Below are 21,162 nucleotides of genomic sequence, written 5' to 3' on the forward strand. Positions count from 1 at the left end.
TATAATGTACTACGTAAAGGCAGACATAAAAATAAATAAAGTATTTATATCAGCATAATGTTGATATACTGTATAACAGGCATAGTTCAATTACTTGTATATATATGTAAACATATTATATATAATTTTGTGTTTATTTTTGTATTGCTTTTATATAAGAGACAAACAGTCTAGAAAATAATGAAGCCAAACACCAGCGTGTTATTTTATATTAGCAGTCAATTTTTATTCATTCGTCACACAAAATACATGAGCTATCCCAGCCATCTACTTTAAAAAACAAGCCTAGGATGGTTGTTATAGCTGGTATAGCTTTGAGCACTTATACAGTGCTACCTCTAAACATACCAAGATCTCACTAGCACATTATGTACACTTCAAAGCGGGACACTTTGATGGAAAAAAGAATGACAAACAAACCCCTGAGAGATACTGCCCTTATTTGATAAAAAAATTACAAAATACGGGTGGAAAAGCCTGCCCCTGTTCTCATTATCTGCATCTAAACCACTTATCTAACACATGCCAATAAATATGTACATTGGTCCACACTCAAAATTATCGATTAAAAAATGTCAACTTGTGTATAACAACCTACTTTATTTATTTGTTAAGCATGCAGTTATATTCATCTTCATATACATTTCCTTGTCTAGTTTCCAAAATTATACATCGAAAAAGACAGGCACAGTTTTTAAAACTTTTTTTTTCTCCTCCTTCTCCTCGCTAACACTTTTTTTTTAAAAGTGGCCTGACAAATAACCAGGCATTGCCATTAATGAGGCACCTACTTTATATAAAACACTATGGACTTTGTTGACATCTTTAAAAACATTAATAATGTATAAAAAAATTCTGAAAACCTTTCTTCCAAGTAATAAATGCTTGAGCATATACTAGAATACTGTTTCTCTACATATCACACTTGTTTTTACCATTCAAACACCTTTTGATCAAGTAAAATTAGCCTTTGGTCATTTTCTATTTCATTTCTCGTGTAACACATCCTTTAGTTTCAATCACAATGGTTTTGACAACCCATGTTTCATTTCCACTCAAAGTGATTTGTTTTTGGTATAATACTTAAATCTATAACCAAAAAAATACCATTCCAAACTTTCTACATTTTTATACTATTAAAAATATGAATATGATGAATATTTTAAACCTTATCAAAGCATTGGAACATGTTTACAAAATGGAAAGGAAAAACAACTGAAGCCATTATACCTTATAATATAATACTAGTTAAGCCACACCCACATAATATGCATATTCATAAAATATCAGATAATATATACCAAAGCCATACCCAGTTTATGAATATTCATACATATTCAAACTACCAATGAAAGCATGTCATTAAGCCACACCCACAACACAAATATGGTCATTCATATTCATAAAGTTACCTATACTCAGATGAAAACAAAATGCTATGCAAATTACAAATAAACAAAATACAGAAAACCAAGTGAAAAAACAGTTTTGACACAATTGCACAGCTAAACCTGATCATGTCTAAGTTATCTAGTGATCCAGAGGGCGCACATTACAGGGGTCTATAAAGTTAAAAACGAGTCATATTAATAATTTCAATTTATTAAAAAAATTATTGTACTTCTCACTAGAAAGTTTTATACCAAGCTAAACAAAAATACCTTGATATATATTTCAGAATATAAATCTTCCTACTACTATATTAGGAAAAAAAAAATATGCCATAATATCACCATATTTGATCATAATGATGCCATGCCCATATATAGCCACCTGTTGGCCAGTGTAATAACCATATGTCAAAATTTTGACATAAAAACATTTTTTTTTTTAAATTGGACAGATCTTGAAATTGAAAAAAATTTGTTGGAAACACAGGATTTAACAATTTTTTTTCCTACTAAATTTGTAATTGGACAAAAGCAAATATAAATGAATATGTTCCTTTCGCAAAATAATTCCTTGTTTGTCTTCACGCAAGACAAAATCAAAATCCATGACCAGTGGCGTAACAATGCAAGCGATGCATAATTGCATTTAACTAAAACAATTTATGGCATCAGAAACAGCAGTCAATTATTTATCAATGAAACAGAATAATGTTGTAAGATACTTGAATAATTGTTACATGCTTTACACAGGGTGAAACTTTCCCTAAAGCTCAAAAAGTGTGATAATCCCAAATATGGTGGTGATATGACATCACCAGGTCCATATATGGGCACATCACATTTTTTTGTCACATAACGTTTGATAGTGTAGACAGAGCTTAAAACACCTTTTTTATTACAGCACTGGTCATGCATAAACCGTGTGATAATGTCTCGCCACATTTCATCAGCCTCGGTACGATTGGCGTCCTTACAATAACAATTGATTATATAACACACCCACTTTGATCAATGAATTCATCACGGCATTCAATGTATTAGCCACTACCATCATCATCATCGTCATCATTGCAAAATATAAAACAAAAAGTACCACAAATTGAGTTTAGATAGCAACGTTATAGGCAAGAATGTGTATAAGATTGAAAAGAAACAAACCTAGAAAGAGACGAAATCCCCCAGAATCAACATGTACATAATGTATTTTTAAAATGTTTTGCATTGCACTGCACACGAGTAACACACACTAATAATATAATATAGAAAAACAAATGCTGTCTATAAAAAAAAAACACCAAATTTTAACAAACATAAAACATATACTAATAAAACTATAAACATATTGTTTGAAACGGTAAAAATAGAAAATAATAATTCAGATATCCATTTCAACTTAATAAATTAATAATTAAAAACAAACCAATTAGGATATTTCCCCCACATTACTATACTATAAATTTCAATTATTAATAATTTATTCGAAAATAGTAAAAAGGAAAATAATATAATCTGAAAACGGGATGACATCCAAGTTTAAAATGTTGGAACCCAAGAGTTAAAATTGCAAATTAAAAATATATAGATAAGTCCTTGTGAATTTAGGGATTGAAATTCATCAGGAGTTTCTATAGAACAAAGTGTGTAAAATAAACCATGTTAATCACAGCATATACACTGGATAACAAGCAGTTTCACACACACTGCCAACAGACTAGAACCCTACCATCTGTGCGACAAACTATATAAAATTTCATTTTTACGATTAATAATAACAGGTATTAAATATTTCTGAATAATTTTTATATACTCTCTACATTAGGAATAAACAAAAAAATGAACAGGGATGATTTCAACTAACAGTGGAATAAAATGCTTCATATTTAGGTTACAGAAATTGCCAATCAACTAACAATCACAAAGCAATTAAAGCATGAGGTGAACCACCTCGTATACTGTTAATGCAATAGATAATGTTACATCATTTCACATACATTTGTTCATTTTGTGTATTTTAAAAGGATATGGTTACAACAAACACTCCTTTGGAAAAATCAAAATGAAATTCGTTTTTGAGCAAATTCCTCAGCCAGCTTTCTATAGAAAGCATTAGTATCACAAATTTAAACAGTCACGTATTACCTGCAAACTCAGGTAAAAGCCAAATGCTAAAACGCTACTTAAAACCACCAACATTTTATATATTCTAAGTATAGTTAATCAATAAGTGCAAAGATCTACCTTCCAAGGGTATAGAATATGTCACTTACAGAATATACAACATTAACACAGGAGGGGAGATGAGAAGCACAGAGAAAATAAAGACTCTATGTAGAGTAGAGATTGTATTGGACTAAAATAGGTATTTTCCCTAAATCTCAATTTTTATAAATTATGACATTCTACACAAAACATACTTTACATATTTCTAGTTCTTTTATTATTATTATTAGTAATTTAAAAATAAACAAGAAGAAAAAAATGAAATTGCCTCAATAACCTTTTATATATCTTTAGTCACACATATGTACAATTAAATGTATAAACTAACAAATGGTTACCAAGATATCTTCTGCAATATTACCATCGTTCTTATTTCGTATTCTCGTAATGAAAAGCCAGTGTAATGTGACTAAAAATCTTTTAACATGAACTTTCAACAATCGAAATTCCTTGCGCGTATTTATACGATCTTTAGAAAAGTAATATCAAGGTAAAGCTGTATATAAATATTACAGATATTTGTACCAAGGTAACAATTGGTATACATTGGTTGCATGTGTGAATCAGGTAGCGGATTGAAATGTCTGTCGCAAACGTAAGGTTTTGGCAGAATGAAAAACGGACTTGGCAACATATTTTAGCAAATTCAATTATTTTCTATTTCATCTAAATCCAATTCGTCGTCAGGATCAATCGGGAAGATAATATCTTCTAACGTGTCTTCGAACTCGTTGCCGCTGTAGTCATCATCACTCGTGCTACTGTCTGCAGCCTGTGCATCGTCTGACTTCTCGAGCTCCTTCGTGGGGCTTGACGTTGGCGTTATCATGATGCTTGATGCATGGTTCCCATCGCACGGCGACGATGCTATCGTCTTCAAACCTAAAAATCGTTCAGTTTCTGTACAGTTCAACATTCCTCGTTGCTTTGACGTTTTCTAAAACGAAAAAGAATAAAATTCTGTAAGCATATGTCTTATTGCATCAAGTCAAAATTAGTTAATGGCGCCATAGTTGGCTGCCAGTAACACGGTGGCCCCCTTAGGATGTTGTTGAAAAGGTAACATCTAAGTCCACAGCAATCTGATCTTCACGAAATAGTGCTATATAAATGTCACATTATATTATATATAATTATAAGCAAATTTAAAAATTAAAGATAGATGTTGTGTAATACATCAGCAGATAATTCATTAAATTTTAACAGATCTACGAATCCAAGGCTTCCTACACATGTTACAATTCACAAAGAACTCTGTCGCTCAAAACTAGTTATAACATTCGTTGACACTTGCTTAACTATGTTTTCAGGTTTTTCTCGCAAAGCTGACGACGCACGTCATAGCTGTGCTGATTAATGATAATGGAACCTTCGCTATTTTCGCAACCCAAAATCATTGAGGATGACGACGATGATAATAATTATATTACTAACAATTAGGTATCGCGGACAAATCGCATAAATCTTGAAATGTTACAAAAAGTAATAAATGATGTGGAATAAACGTACATAAATATGCAATAACGATGGGAGACTAAGTTGATACTCTTGACAGTACTCATTTATTATACTTGTTATTTTTGGCAGTACATTACAATTTCCTGTAGACTTATTTTCATGTTTAATGGAATGAAAGTAACCATCAATAATGGCCACTATTAATCATGTTGTTAAACATACAAACTATTACAACCAAATATTGCCTTGAAAATGAACATTGAATATACAGTAGTAATTATATTCATTCAGACCCTAGGACTGAGTTATCAAATTTCCTTATACCTACACACATTTACATTAAAGCCTTGTTCGCACTGGACATAAATTATTTAAAAAAATTATCCAAGGCCATCGTTAAAATTGACCGTTGTTCGCATTTGGATAATTTCACACAGTTAGATTTACCAAGGTTTTACCAAAATGTAACTGTGACGTTAAAAACTACAATTGACTCGGATGTTGAAGGTCATGTGTTTACATTCAGATTGGACTTTTTAGCTAGCGTTGCTCAGTTTAGCGGGACCTGGCAGTGGTCCGTAAAATTAACCATTGGATTTATTTTAAACTCTGAGGGATCTGTAGCCAGTTTTCGGATTGGACTTTACTTGGACAATTTAGCCGGCGATCAACTTAATTACAGTGAGATTACGTTGTATTATGTACTGCACTTTATTTTAGACGGATTTTAGTTAAAATAACATTCAATATTGTACTGATGTGGGTATAAGCCCATGATGGATTATGATAAGCCCGTACCGAAATAGGAGAACTTTTCATGTAAAATTCTTGAGTGTATTTGGATAGCCTGCTACACACTACAGTGTGTAGCAAGCTTTCATGTGATGCTGACTACTAAATAAGGACCAAGCAAATTTGAAATTACTAACTGTAGAGCCTAGCTACAAACTACATCAGTACATCATATTCCAACAGCATGATTGTTATATCATTGATCTGCTAAGTCAAGCAAAGAAACAATTGTGCTGACAAGAAGGGTCAAAAACCTATTTGAATGGACACATGCTTTGATTAACAAATGAAAAGCATTGCATTAGATATTATTGGCAACAATTCGAGCATAATCTAATGAAAAGAATGCATTTTGCTGGCAATATTATCTTACATAATGAGGCAAGTTACAATCACCCAGCATTCTGTACATAAACAGCTATGAAAACCTCACGACTAATCATCGCCACATACAACGTATCCAAGTTATTCCAAAATCAATCATTTTAAATTAAACGCAATTTGATTTACATTTTTCCTCATTTTCTCTACTGTTATAAATCATGTTATCGTCGGCAATAAGCTGGAAATAGGTTTAGCATCACTGGCCAAGAACTCTGGAAGAGGCTTTCAGAGGATGAATGGAATCTCTCTGGAGTGGCTTTATGCAGTAAAATGACAGTTGGATTTCCCTTAGAATGGCTCTCAAGTGACCACACTGAAGTTGGCTCATTGAATTTCATAAAGATATGATTTATTTTTTAGGTTAAATTATGTAATTTTACTTTATTAATAGTTAGAAACTGTATCGATTGCTTTATAATTGCTTCTGTAATTTAAAATGTACATATTTACCAGTTTTCTTTTTCTAAGTAAGATTGAGAATGACACGCAAGGACCAAATGGGTATCCTACATTCATAGTAGACAAATATCACACAAATATTTAAGCCTAAACATAGCAACTACTTTCTTCCTACTACATTCAAATGAAGAATTGATCAGTAGGGACGGATGGAAGCCAATTTGAAATACGATGTGACAACATGAGTTGGTATTAATAGTCCATCTAGAGGGAAATCATCTGCTATTTTTAAAATTCTAATATTGCATTTCATAAATTTTCATTGCCACTTTACAAATATACAAAACTACATGAAATGAAATTAGTAACGATCAAAAACAATTGCAAATGTTTGTAGAAACATTTTGACAAGAAGATAAAAGCAAGGTAAAACCGAGGTGAATTTGAAAATGAATTGTTGGCATTGAGTGAGTCATAGCAAGGTGTATTTTGAATTTTCTGTAAATGTGAAAAATGGCTTTGCTCAGATGGATGGTAGAAGATTTACTGTCAATTAATGTCAGGAATTTTTAGTCTTTAATCGAAAATGATGAATTAGAATAGAGAAAATGGGGTTGGGTTCAAAGAAAGGAAACTGATGGGGAGAAAGTTTTAAAGGGGGATAGTGATCATGATGAGAGTGTGTTAAAGTGTGTTTTAAGAGAACTAGAAAGAAAGTCAGGTCTTAGGTCCATTCTATTGTCACCACTGACTTCTTCATCAGTACTTCTAGGAGACGCACAGAGTGGAGGAAGTGTTGGATAAAATGTTAATGAAAGTGTTCTGATGAGAAAGTATTGGGAAAAAGAGGTGTTTGGATGAGGATAAGTGTTGTGAAGAAGAAACATTGGGACAAGTCAAGTGATGGTAGAGGAAGTGCTGGACAAGTGTAATGGGTTGTAGAAAATGTTGATTCCTTTGAAATAGAATATGTTTGTCATTATTAATGTGTGTATATGACATGAATCTATATCTAGAACACATGCTGTAGCTCGCAATAAACAATGCAATATACAGCATTAGTGAAAAACTACAGTACGTTGTATCAGTCATCGACCCGCTATCAAAAATACTCAACACTTTTAATATATCGCTCGAAATCATAATGCGATATTTGCTCAAACCCCTGGGGGAAGTAGACCATGTCAATGCACGGGAAATATGTTACTGTTGCTCTCCAATGAAATCCACGGCAAATCACTTTTAATCTATTAAACGAATTGGTTTCTGAATAGTACCACACTAATCAATCAATCGTATTCTACAGAGCACCTGGCATGTTACAGGGAAAATATAATTACATTTTAAGTTGGCTTTAGATCAATTCCAATCAGAGACCACTTTCCTGCTATCTTGTGCTATAAGTGATTCCAATAAGAGACCAAAGTTGTCTAAAATCGCTAAAGCATTGTCTCTACAATTATTGATTTAAAAGATTTGTAATATACCAATATTCAAATCAAGTTTATTCTATTTTATACTATTTGAGTAAATTTATTTGTCTTTATATTTGAAGAGGCTTTTTTAAAACAATTTCACTCTGGATTTATATGTAAGTTATATGCATTATTCTTGGTGGTTTCCATTTAATTTTAAGATCACTAGTTCAATAATTTTTTTATTCCAACATAATGCGTACACGTACATATTTGAAAATAGTGATATTGTTTTATGTGAGATAACATACCATATGAGTATACTAGAAAAAGATAAAAAGCAACATTCCTTTTATATGCAAAATGGTAAAGACTGCAAGTCTGCTACTTCAGCCATTTGCATTTAATAAGATATTATTTGATATTTACTTTATTGGTTATTAAATGTTATTAACTATAATCAATCATATCAGAGAGCATGCACAATAGAATGCATACAATTAGATTTTGTTTGTCTAGATATAATTAGTAGTAGATATACATAAGTAGATATAGTAGCAGTAGTGCGAGTAGTTAGATATTAATGTTGGAATAATGTCAATTGTCATGCCATGAATATAAACATGTTTAGAATCTTCTCCTTTCTTTAGACAATGTACAGACCAAGCTCTATGTCTGCATGTTAGAATATTGTCCCTACATACTGTACATACAGTCTGAAACTATATTTCCCCTCAAAATTAGTTAAAAATAAAATACTTAAAAGATTGCTATCTAGACAGTTGCCATAGAAACTTAACAGCATCAGTTAGTAAGTGACAACTAATGACTTGTACGCTTCCTTTGCAAAGGTCATAGGTCGGGAATTAATGACATAAAAACCCATGTGTGAATGAACGAATCTGATCATTATGTTTTTGAAGAAGAATAATGTCACGAAGAAGTCCTACTTCACCATAAACATGACAAGATGCAGTCATCTAGGGTACTAACATCATCATCATTATTATAACCTGGTTTCGGTTTCCAATTAGAAGATTTGCTCAGTCTTAAAAAATGTACAGTGTACAACTAAAAGCAGTAACAATCTGAGTTATTGGGCCCAAGATGAAAGTAAAACCAAGTTCAAGAGAGTAACACAACCACCCACAGTTAACAAACATTGTTTCTGTATATGGGAAGTTACAATGTAATTAATACTTTATCTAAACTACTCTTGATATAGGCATGAAGGTATAACCTCCATGATATAGGAAAGCATACTACCATATTATTTTTTTTGGTACGATTCAAAAAACATCAAACGTATTGCATTTCTACTAGGGTTATTTTTGCCAATATACTTTACCATGAAATGATTTCTGCTAGTAGTAGTAGTAGTAGTAATTGCGAAAAGATATGGCATTAAAAGGTACAGCCTAATGTATGGTACATTTCGCAATACTGTAATGACATTTAAGGTCGGATGCAACATGACTTAAACATGAAATGCTAAAAGGCCAAAGTTCAAAACAAACACCTGTAAGAATTATTTACAGATACCGCTGGAAATCAGCCAAATTAGAAGACATGAATATGATTACCTTCTAAGAAGTAGGCTGTAGGTATGTATAACAAAGTTGGTAGTTTACAGTTGAACCATAACCAGGCCTAAAATATTTAACATCCCTAGATTTAAAAAATACACACATATATACTTTTCACATCTGCATAACTTGTTACAACTTGTAACCAGGTTTGATCTCCTGATTTAATACACGTTTTCACACACGCATATGCGAACTCATAATTACATGCTATTTGATTACTATGATTGATCAGTTTGATACCAGGGCAGCAACATCTCGGGACCTTTTTGAACAAAAAAATTGGCCTCTAATACAGGTATGTTTTTCTCCAGAGATTTCACAAGGGACATCAAGGGACCACACTACTATGACTATGCAAACCTGGTTATAACTTGTTACAACTTGTTACTTTTTGTAGGTGTGAAAAGGGTATTTTTCTCTTTCTTTTTGTTTATACCTGAAGAAAGATCTGGGAATTATAAATGGAGAAGAGATAACCAGAAGAAAGACAAAAAATGTTCTAGTGTCAGTGTCATACATTTCCCCTCAATAGTTTCAGAGGAAAGTGTACTCTGAATAAGGAGGAGTTCAACTGCATAAAATAAATTGTTGTCAATAATTTAGTACGGGCAATAGAAGTCTATACATTCAAACAAAATTAATACAGTACATTATAATTAAGAAACCAACGATGTGAAGAAATTGGAAAATGGCACTATATTAAAAGATAATGTTAACAACTATGGCACTGGCATAATGAAACAAAAAGTCATTCCCCTCAATATCTATTAAAAATTACAGTCAGAACAATCATAATATCTTATGGACAGCCTGACTGTCTGAGCTCTAATGTGGACAGTTTATAAATCAATCAATATTTATAACAGGGTAGTCTATATATATATATAACTCTCAGTCTCAGTACTAATGTTATATACTTTAGGGTGTGTTTTTACAAAACTAAAAGATCCGGGTACGTTCCTGATAAGTAGTATGGTATTAATCCTTCTGTAGCGTTTTTAATGGCGGTCCATCAGCATTTAGCAGAGCATCGTAGGCCAGGCTTTGGGAGAGTGTAGTGATTTTTAGATGTATAGACAAAGGATTTTATTTAATTAGAATTTTGTTTATTTCACTGAAAAAAGTTTCTTTTCGATGGCGTTCAGTCTTTGTGAACGGATAACTAAGTTGGCTTACTTTCAGTTCTTTAGTGCCAGTAGCATATTCGTTGTGTTTACAAATTGTGTGAACACAACTGTTGTGGTACAGTCGTTTGGAAGCTAATATTAAAAATCTATGTTAAGATGATAAACTTAGGTCGACCACTAAATCCATCTGCACTTTTTGTTCCACCCAGCCGCCTTAAGACCTATGGTGATCGAGCCTTTGCAGTTGCAGCTCCTAAACTGTGGAACAATCTTACTGATCCTATTAAAAATGCATCCTCTATCATAGTTTTCAAAACACTCTTAAAAACCCATCTTTTTTCTTTGTAATTTTTTTCTGTTTTTTCTCTCAGCGCTTTATAAATCGAACAATATTAACATTACACAAGCTTGGATACCTTGATTCATATCTTTATAAGATTTATAAATACAGTACATACTACTTCATTAATGCCAGACAGAGAAGTTTTATTAAATATTACCAATAAAAAACATTAAACTATATGGCCCACATTGACCTGTATCATTTTCATTAAACCGAGACAGCAAGGGATATAATAAATATATATTATGCATATAAAGTGTTTTTCTAATGCTAAAAAATAATAATATAATAGAAGTATAATATTTGTTTTTGTGTCTGACTAAAAGTAACGATACTTGAAATAAAATGACATCACTAAAGTATGACTCATAAGAATATTGAATGATCATGGATTTAAGAAGATAAATTTGTTTTCGTTTAAAACACATTTAAATTTAAAATGAAATGTATCTACAGTAACACTTAACTAACGAGCACTGCATTGCATACAGCTTGAACCAAGACTTCAAGAATACCGAGTAAAGCACGAGACTTTTATGCCACATTTATTCATATCATTAAATGACGGATACAAAATCATCGAACCTAGATTTTTGGAATAAGAAATTGGTACCTAACAACTAACCATACTTCATCATTACAAATCACATTTCCAGTTAACATTATTAATTATATTTAATTGCATATTATATAAATATTAATTCATTTTATATTATATGAAATTCTCAAAATTTAATTTACTTTTTTGTTTGGATATGAGATCAGCTTTGGATGTAACATACTGTCGACATGAAATAAATAAATATTAATTGTCATAGTTAAATTATTTATTTGTCTGAGAAATATCAATAAAAATAGTTAGTACAATTTTTTTATCTACCAGCCCTTCATACATTTTCAAGTTATTAATTGCAAACAATTGGCAACAATCCAAGTATTAAATATTTGCATAATTATAACAGGTGTAGGAAGAATTTTTGTATTTAATCAGATTGTTCAGTCAATGACACTGTAGTATAAAGCAATTAAGCAAAGGTTCAATGCATTTCTATTCTAATCTGAGTAAATAATTTATGTGATCTGCTGATAGTAGATGGATATAAATAAAAATTGTATTATTACAATAGCAATGTTAGAATAATCCCACCCTGGGACATACAGTGGGTCTCGCTTACATTGAAACCTGTCCACTACATTGGAGGTTAGGCATGGGGTTAGGTACAATTATCTTTATGAGTAGAGGTACCACACTTTCGTTTTGTAATATCTATGGCCTAGGAACTAGTTACGGCCTAGGAACACTCAGCCACTGATCATAACTGGGTCTTCTTGGACTGAAGAGGTAATATCCAGTATAAAAAAAAAAAAAAAAAAAAAAAAATTACGTTGCATTTCATTGTGTACATGTGGGAACATTTGGATGTGCTCATTCTCTGCAAACCCAGACGGTGACCAACGGTCAATATAGGTGACCAGATGGTGACCAACGGTCAATATAGGTGTTCTATAGATATAGATGGATATAAGTAAGTATATTCAAATTATTTCAGCAATCATTGAAATAAATTTACATCTACGTTTTATTAGGATTTCGTAGAAAAGAAGTAATTACATTTAAATTATGAAGCATAGTTGTATAGCAAGACCTTAATTATAGATTAAAAGATATGTATAAGATTGACTGAACAATATCATAGTTCAATTTAGAAAGCAAATTCACATATTTATTTATTATTCTATTCAAGATATTTTCTGAATTCTCCTTTACTATTAATACACTTTATATTATTATATACACTACTGCATATGATTACATTTTTAGAATTGTATACTTTTTTTTATTACTAATGAAAAATATTATTATTAAGAAAAGATTCAGATATTTATAGGTATCCGAGGTCTAAAGTAGTATTTAGTGTCATTTTTAGAGAATAAATTTACCACTAGTTAGCCATCAATTTGCGGTAACTCGACACAAGTTAGTAGTGTGCACGCAACAGGCCACATCGCGTGTAGCGCCACACATCCCCACATGGCGCACAGCACATCACGTTCCAGGCACATACTCAAATTGACTCGCACGGTAAAAACAGTGAGTAAACAGTGCATACTATGACCTTCGTCAGGGATCAATTTACTACGAGAACAATGTTATTATAATTTGTTCCCTTCTGGTCATTATCATTATCAATATCAATTATCAATCCCTTCTGGTCATTATCAATATGCATTGATTTGAAAACAGTAAAATTTAATAAAGTCTTTGGATTAATGGGTTTTGTGTGAAAATGAGTACAAAATAATATTCAATTTGTATCAAGTATAGTTTATTATTCAATTCTGTATTTGTGATCACATTCAGGCCGCTGGGGAACGAAAGTACAGTCAACTGCTCGTCGGCATGTGTGCATCCTGACAAGAAAATTGCCATGTTTATAATTAGGGTAATACTGGAATTCTTTTTAATCAGTAGATTATAATGAGGTACCGTAGTGTCTATTGGCTTGTGAAGATAAACTGTTTGTAGTCATATCATTAGGATGTACTATCAAAGCACTATTGTGCAAGAAGGGGGTGTATATAACATGCTTGCGATGCTACAAAAAGGTGTGTGTGATTTAATGACAGGTCTACTTTGGTGATGAATTATTATGAGGTGATATGAACCATGGAGCTACAGGGGAGGAACATTTTGGCATGTGTTGTTCTAATATTCTTTGCTCAAGCCTGTTCTCATCAACAACTTAAAATATGCCTTATTCCAGTTTCCAGTGGTCATGGTGGAGCTGACTATGTGTGCAAAATAGTATCAAGCAAGCCTAGGTTGTTAAACAAACCACTTTTGAATAAGTGCCACTATTTTAACCTGAAAATAGCAGTGGAAGTGCTGGTAAATAGGTAGCCTAGCTTGTGATGATTTTCCCCTTTTGATGAAACAAATAACATTAATGGCAACCAATATTATTTTTTTTATTTTCACCGTTTCTTTTGTCTTTTTTTTCCTACAGCAGTGAACTTTATTAAATCTGCAAAATGGCCTATTCAAAATATGATTTTATTAATCTTAAATTTTCATGTTTGTGGGGGACAATACATCTTTAATTTTTTCGTGTTTTACTCTCGTAATGTGTTTAATATCTAAATGTCTAAGGACCACTGGCTTCCACAAATCTGAAATATTAATCAAAATTAAATAATTTAAAAAAAGATGAAACGAGAATACCACTTACTTTCGGTTTTTGTGTGCATCTATTATAGGATGTCTGAAAGATATAAAGAGTTTAAAATTTTACTTCATAAAATATTGCTATATAATGAAACAACAAAATTGATGCTTTGAAATTAAGTATTAATTGCCATAAAGTCTGAACTATCTTATTAAAAATGATGATTTTGTGAAAAGTGATTGTCGAGATGACGGAAACTTGACGATGTACGAGATACAAAAAGAAAATAGCCAGAGGGAATGAACTTCTCTATCAAAAATTGAACTGCATTTAACGAAGAGGTAAACGAATGACTGAGAGCATGTCTTGAGGCCATAGCACTTTGTGTAACATTACCACGCAGCTAGTATGATTTCTCTGTCCCTGTAATGTACATAATTCTTAAATAATTATTTTTTTATTGGCCAAGCTGGCATCTGCGCATATCTGCCCGATAAAATCTTCCATGTATGGATTGCGACAGATATTGGTTAATTGATGTTATGAAATGAAAAATATTACGTGCGATACAAAGACAGTGACCGGCAAAGTGGAAGATAATTAGATACGTTTGAATTGCAAAACATTCACAGAAACTCGGATAAAAAAGCCATTTTATGCATATTTAGCTCGGATTGAGTTCAAGGTACGAATTACTTGATTGAGATGGTATGTAACTCGATTCCGCCACTTTGAAAGAAAATCAAAGACAAATCAAGTCATGAACATCTCCAGGCTGTGATAACATTTTCACGAGATTAACAAGTCGGTATTCAGTATAGTATAATTATTAAATCAATGCATAGTATAGTAAAGGTTTCTGGCAGGTTATACAGTATTATGTATCTGCACAAAAATGTGGACACAACTACAGCTATATAGTACTTTCTACATGTAGACTATCAATGCCCCAAACCGAGCGTATGAGATGACAAGTTGCCTAAAAAAACAAATGGTAATGCCCCAGAACCCCAACTGCGAAACATTAGGTCAAAGGTCATATAAAACAAGCACGCAATTACAATAAGTATGCTAAATAATACTTTAGAAAGATAGTTTAAAATATTGGATTAATAAAACCATTTTCAGCACAAGTGTATTATGACATTTTCATTACACTGATGATACTTTGGCCTCAAATTGTTGCAATGCAATCTATTTAGACAGAATAAATTACTTAAAACAGTGATTTGAAAACTTGAATTGTATATTATTAAAAGCACTTTATTAAACAACCTTGTAATAATAATGGATGTGTGACCTATTTCGCATGATATAAATATTGTAATTGAGTCAGAAATTGACAAAAATGTCTTAATATACTTTGGCAAGTGATGTAATCGTGGTTGAAGGAAGGCGACGTCATAATTCAAAAATATGTCAACGAATACCTTAATTAATGAACAAGCCTTGACATTAATGTCGTGAGGAAGGAGCTTATTACTATAATTGGACGACATTAATGTGTCAAGAATGGGCAGGGAATAGGTTTTTCCCTATTGGTGGTGCATTCTACGGCCAGAACCAAAGGCACTAGCGTCTTCACTCCCACTGTACATGTTTGTCCATTTCATTTAAAACAATTTTGTGTCAAGTTTAGAAGAATAGGTTTTAGCTGAGATCCAAAAAACAGTGATTTGGATCATATCCTAATAAATGTGCTTGAAAATAATACCAAACAGGGGGGAAAGAAGGGGGGTGGGGGAAAGAAGGGGGTGGGGGAAAGAAGGGGGGTGGGGGAAAGAAGGGGGTGGGGAAAGAAGGGGGTGGGGGAAGAGAGAAGGGGGATTCTAAACACAATCCAGTCGTTTAACTGATTATAAGTAGCAATGTACTGTACTTGATGTACAACATAATTGAGAAGGAGGATTTCTATCTTAAAATAAATACTTCAATAATATTATCCTAATAATTATTAACCAGTCCAATCACTCAAGAACAAAATAAACAAGAATATAGGATATATTCTGTGACAGCCGGCAACTCCTTACCGATTGCAATTTGAGACAATTTTGACAATAAGATTTAAAATGTTACAAGTAACAGGATGTTATACATTGACCAGTTTCAAGCAAGCTGCTACGATACTTTGTAATATGTGTCATGGATGCAGGCATCTAACTTTAAGCCTACACTATCAAACTTTTGACAACAAAAATGTGATGTGCCCATATATGGACGTGCCCATATTTGTGCATATCACTACCATATTTGTGCATATCACTACCATATTTGTGCATATCACTACCATATTTGTGCATATCACTACCATATTTGTGCATATCACTTCCATATATGCACATCACATTTTTTCATCATAGAGCTTAAGACATACAGATACCATACAATATTACTGTTCTTATGTCTCGCACACTAAACTACCAAAAAAGGGTGAAATCTAGTACAATTTTCACAACAAGATAGATCCTTGAGATCTAACCTTTTTTATGAGAAAATTGTGTGGTTGTGTGATTTACAATTGTATACTAATTACTTTAAAGCACTATTTGTTACATTTCTATTTTTATATACTTTATTGTTATATTTCCAATTATATACCTAAAGACCATTCTACTTTACAGGTTTTCTCTATTATTAGATAATGCCTCTAAATCTTATGAGGTGGAAAAACCATTTTTGCATTTATTGTAATAAATCCATCGGCTTATTAAACGATATTGGGTTCAATGTCGAAACAAGACAATTTTCCGAGAATGTAGTTGTGTCTGACGGACAAAATATGCAGTTTAAAAAAGATTTATTTTATACATTTGCCAAAGACCACATCCTGGTGTATAACCAGAAACATGGGCTACTGATGATATTAAGAGATTGCCAAGTTTTCTTGGAACCATTTTTCCTTTAGAATAATTCATTTGTACGATATACAAAAAATATGATTACCATCAATTAATATGCTCAATTAACATAGAAAACAAAAATTAAATTTGAAGCCAAGCCAAGTTTAATAGAGGTCACGTAAATAAATATAAATTTTAAAAACAAAAACAAAAAATATAAATAGTTACATTAAAAAACAACTGAATATTTAATGCAAAACAACATGGATTGATATCAGATGATATTAATTTATATACCATATACCCTCAGGTATAATCTCACCACCTACTTTATGTCTGATTTCACCAACAGGCATATCCCCAGGTATAGTGCTGTGAGGTGGTTTCTCAAATGATCATAAAATCAAAACGGTACTGGGTATGACCTACCGTACTAGCGTTCTTGTCACCAACTAGTACTGATGTAGCAACCTATCTGTAGTGCTAGTATTTTTTTACTTTTGGTCTGGATGTAGGCCTCTCTCTAGCCAGCTAAAATAATTTTACAAGAAATGCTTAACAATTTTTTTTCCTGAACTAGGCTTTCCCCGGGTATAGTTCCACCCCTAAAGTCGGCACAACTTTGTGTGTTCTAGGGGATTATACCAGAGGATATACTCCAGTACTAAAGAAGCACACTTGTTTGTCTACTAGTCATAAAGTTCAAGAGATACATATTCTTCTACAGTATGATCTGTATCACAGTTATCAACACTGATAAAATACTTTGGACATATGGGGCAGCATAGTAAATTTACACCCCCTTCACGGCAACAACAAAAGAATTTTGATTGATTAGTTTACCCTAGTTCAGCAACATTCCATACTGATCTATGTTAGGATAGCACTTGATAAAAAGGACGTTATTTTATTATGTGCCTGAACCTACAAAACTGCACATTCCAAAAGGAATTTATATCCTCTTCGTTTTAAACACATCATTTTGAAAGATTTAGTTTGTTCTGTTATTGGTTTCGGCAGCATTCCACACTTAGTTTTGTTTTAATTAGTATAATATTTTATGTTTTATAGAAATGCCACAACTTGTTATAGCTGTTTTATCGTGATAAATTTATACTAAAAATAAAACGTCTCTAATCTCTGTGAATTTGTTTATCTTTACACAACAGGCTAATAGAGATTTAGTATACTATAGGGTATGCAGTAGTACTATCTGTGTATTGTATAGGTTTTACACAATTTGTATTTTCTATGGAAGATTTGGTTGGTTGCTCTATTCACTGTATTATAAATTATATGTTCTTTGTATTTAATACTAGAAAAACCAATTAGTAGTACACTCCAACCCTCGAGCCTAAACTAAATTCTAGAAGTTTTAGTATGAACAATTCCAATACTGAACAACAAAACAGTATTACAATTACAGTACTATTATGATTTAAAATCTGATCAAAATAATTTGGCAATGTTTAAGTTGTTAGCGAGTTTCTGGAAACCTTTCAAAGCACGAATGTAAGCTGGTCTCTAGCGGAGACTTGTTTACTAGCTGAGGATAGAAGATCTAATACTAGGCTGCAGGCTCGAGGGAATTTGCGCAATCTTGCAGGGTACTGAATGGTGTTTAGAGGCTGACACAACAAGAAACTTGAACCTAGCATAACACAAACACTAGCCTTAGCACAACAATGTGAGTAGTAGCTAGCAGCCCTCACAAGTAATTCTAAACATGAAACAGAAATGAAGCACTGGTTATCAAACAGCTAATAACTTCACAATGGAAATTTGAGACAACATTAATATAGAAGAAGCATTTACATTCTTCTTAATTTAATCCACAAATTTAAGTGTTAAAATAAACAGCTTCCACAATAACAGAAGTTCTATTCATTTATACTGCAATTTGCCGCATGAACATTAGCAAGATTTTTATATTATAATTCGATAATTTGAGAGATTCACGAGTGAGGATTTGTAGATTTAAAATACCTGGGAAAGAAAAAAAAATAGTATTAAGAATTAAAACTATCATGGCATAGTCCGAACTGCTAAAAATGATCCGGCAGAACCTAGTTTTACTAGTCCATCATACTGTACACAGATAGTTTGGCTAGCCCGAGTGTTTACAACTAGAAATGTTTTTTCGGTACGCTTATAGATCAATATACAATTCTAACCAAAGTGTAGCTTTGTATATTGTAATGGATGAATGAAATGCCAATGAAAAAGGGAGTGTGAGAGAGTTCAATGGAACGACACAAATAGAGCTAAGTCATACCAGCATAACAAATAGAAAGTTGGTGAGAAAATTGTAGATATTATCAAAAACACATTTACCTATTATTCAATAAATAATGGATAACAACCCTCTTGTTTGCATGAAGTCATACAGATATTATTATAGTTCTATAATATCTATGATCAAGCTTAGATAATGCATAAAGCCAAAAATATCCTCTATTACAAACAAAATCACAGAAACTTTTTATAAAAATGCATTTTAAATTTATAGTATGCAAATGTACATAGAATCAACAGCTTTACGTCCAATCGAAAGGATGCCTAAAATGATACAAGCAATATGACTGACAGGTTCCGAACCCATGCCTTTCACATGCTAATCTAATATCCATTAGGCCATACTGTTCTGTCATCTCTTATCCGCTTAACACATATACTAATTCTGTCTACACTATCAAACTTTATGTGACAAAAAAATATATATGCTCATATATGGGCACGGTGATGTTATATCACTACTATATTTGGGCATAGCACTACCATATTTGGGCATAGCACTACCATATTTGGGCATAGAACTACCATATTTGGGCATATCGCACTTTCTTTGTCAAACTAGTTTGATAGTGCAGACAGAGCTTAAAATTGATATTCATCAAAACCTATTTAGTAGAGATAGATAACACCAGTTAATTAATACAACTCTAAATGAACAGTGATAAAAAAAAACACTGACGTTGATGTACATGTCCCTAATGTCTTCAACGCATTTCCAAAAAAAGTTATTTTTCTGGGCCAAACAGAATTACCGATTTATATCAAATAAATCATTTGCCATGTATAAACTAGGTCAGGTTGCCAGCATATTACAGATGTAATTAGCACTTTAACAATTATGCCACTCACCTATCGGGGATTATTTGTTAATCAATTTGTGAATTAGAGGGTGCCATTTTACGTATATGACACGAATCCGCATTTACTTAATGAACTGCGTTGTTGAGTCGACTGATTTGTCCAGAAATAGATGTTCTTTATTAAATCCTTTATAATATCTGTGTCACTGAATCTATACATACGTCTACATTCAATGTACTCTTTTGTTTTATATTGTAATTTAGTGAAATAATGTTGAGAAAAAAAGTGGCTTGTTATATAAGAAAGTACAAGAATGAATAATAAATAGTATTCCCATTTGATTTCTTCTTTCAAGTCTGTATTATAAAGCTCTGTCTACACTAACTTTATGTGACAAAAAGTCTCAAAACTCAACAGTTCTTTTGAGAACTAATACATGTGGTGTACCGCAAACTTTATATCAACATTTGATTTTGCCATGCAAACCTTTAAACAAACAAATGTGCACATATATTTATATCTCTTTTTATTGTCAAAATGTAAAATAATAATTACATTGCTTAACTTGTTTGACAAAAAGACAAAATAAAAAGCTTTCACTTTTATTTATAATTCATTCAATCTTTCAAATTTTTGTTCTTGTTTTGTATTTAAAAACTTCTATAATCCATTTTGATCTCTACCAAAAATGAATATTTTTAAAGAAAAACAATTTGTGGCATATACTGTATATTCATTTTTTTTGTAAATCCTCTAGAAAAAAGCATTAATAATATTTCACAGGAGGTTGTATAAATGTTACACGCTGTAATTGGCATTTTAATGGAGATTAACAACAAAAAACCCAGAAGTGGATAATAATACAGAATAACAAATGAGAAGACTACATATAAGACACTTTGTCTTCTTCAAACAAAACATTTTCAAAAAACCGACACAAA

At 32.0% G+C, this 21,162-nt stretch overlaps 1 protein-coding gene across 1 annotated transcript in view; it reads right to left on the minus strand.

Moving 5' to 3' along the window:
* Positions 1-201: 201 nt before the first annotated feature.
* LOC140046222 (protein FAM53A-like) overlaps positions 202-21,162 on the minus strand; it is a 96,041-nt gene continuing 75,080 nt past the window's right edge. The window contains exons 5-6 of the mRNA XM_072090788.1: positions 14,349-14,381; positions 202-4,548 (exon numbers count right to left, since the gene is read on the minus strand). Of these exons, the coding sequence (XP_071946889.1) occupies positions 4,258-4,548; positions 14,349-14,381 (324 nt within the window). The 3' untranslated portion in view covers positions 202-4,257. The remainder of the gene's footprint in view (positions 4,549-14,348; positions 14,382-21,162) is intronic.

Source organism: Antedon mediterranea, chromosome 4, assembly GCF_964355755.1.
Source record: "Antedon mediterranea chromosome 4, ecAntMedi1.1, whole genome shotgun sequence".
Classification (NCBI taxonomy): Eukaryota; Metazoa; Echinodermata; class Crinoidea; order Comatulida; family Antedonidae; genus Antedon; species Antedon mediterranea.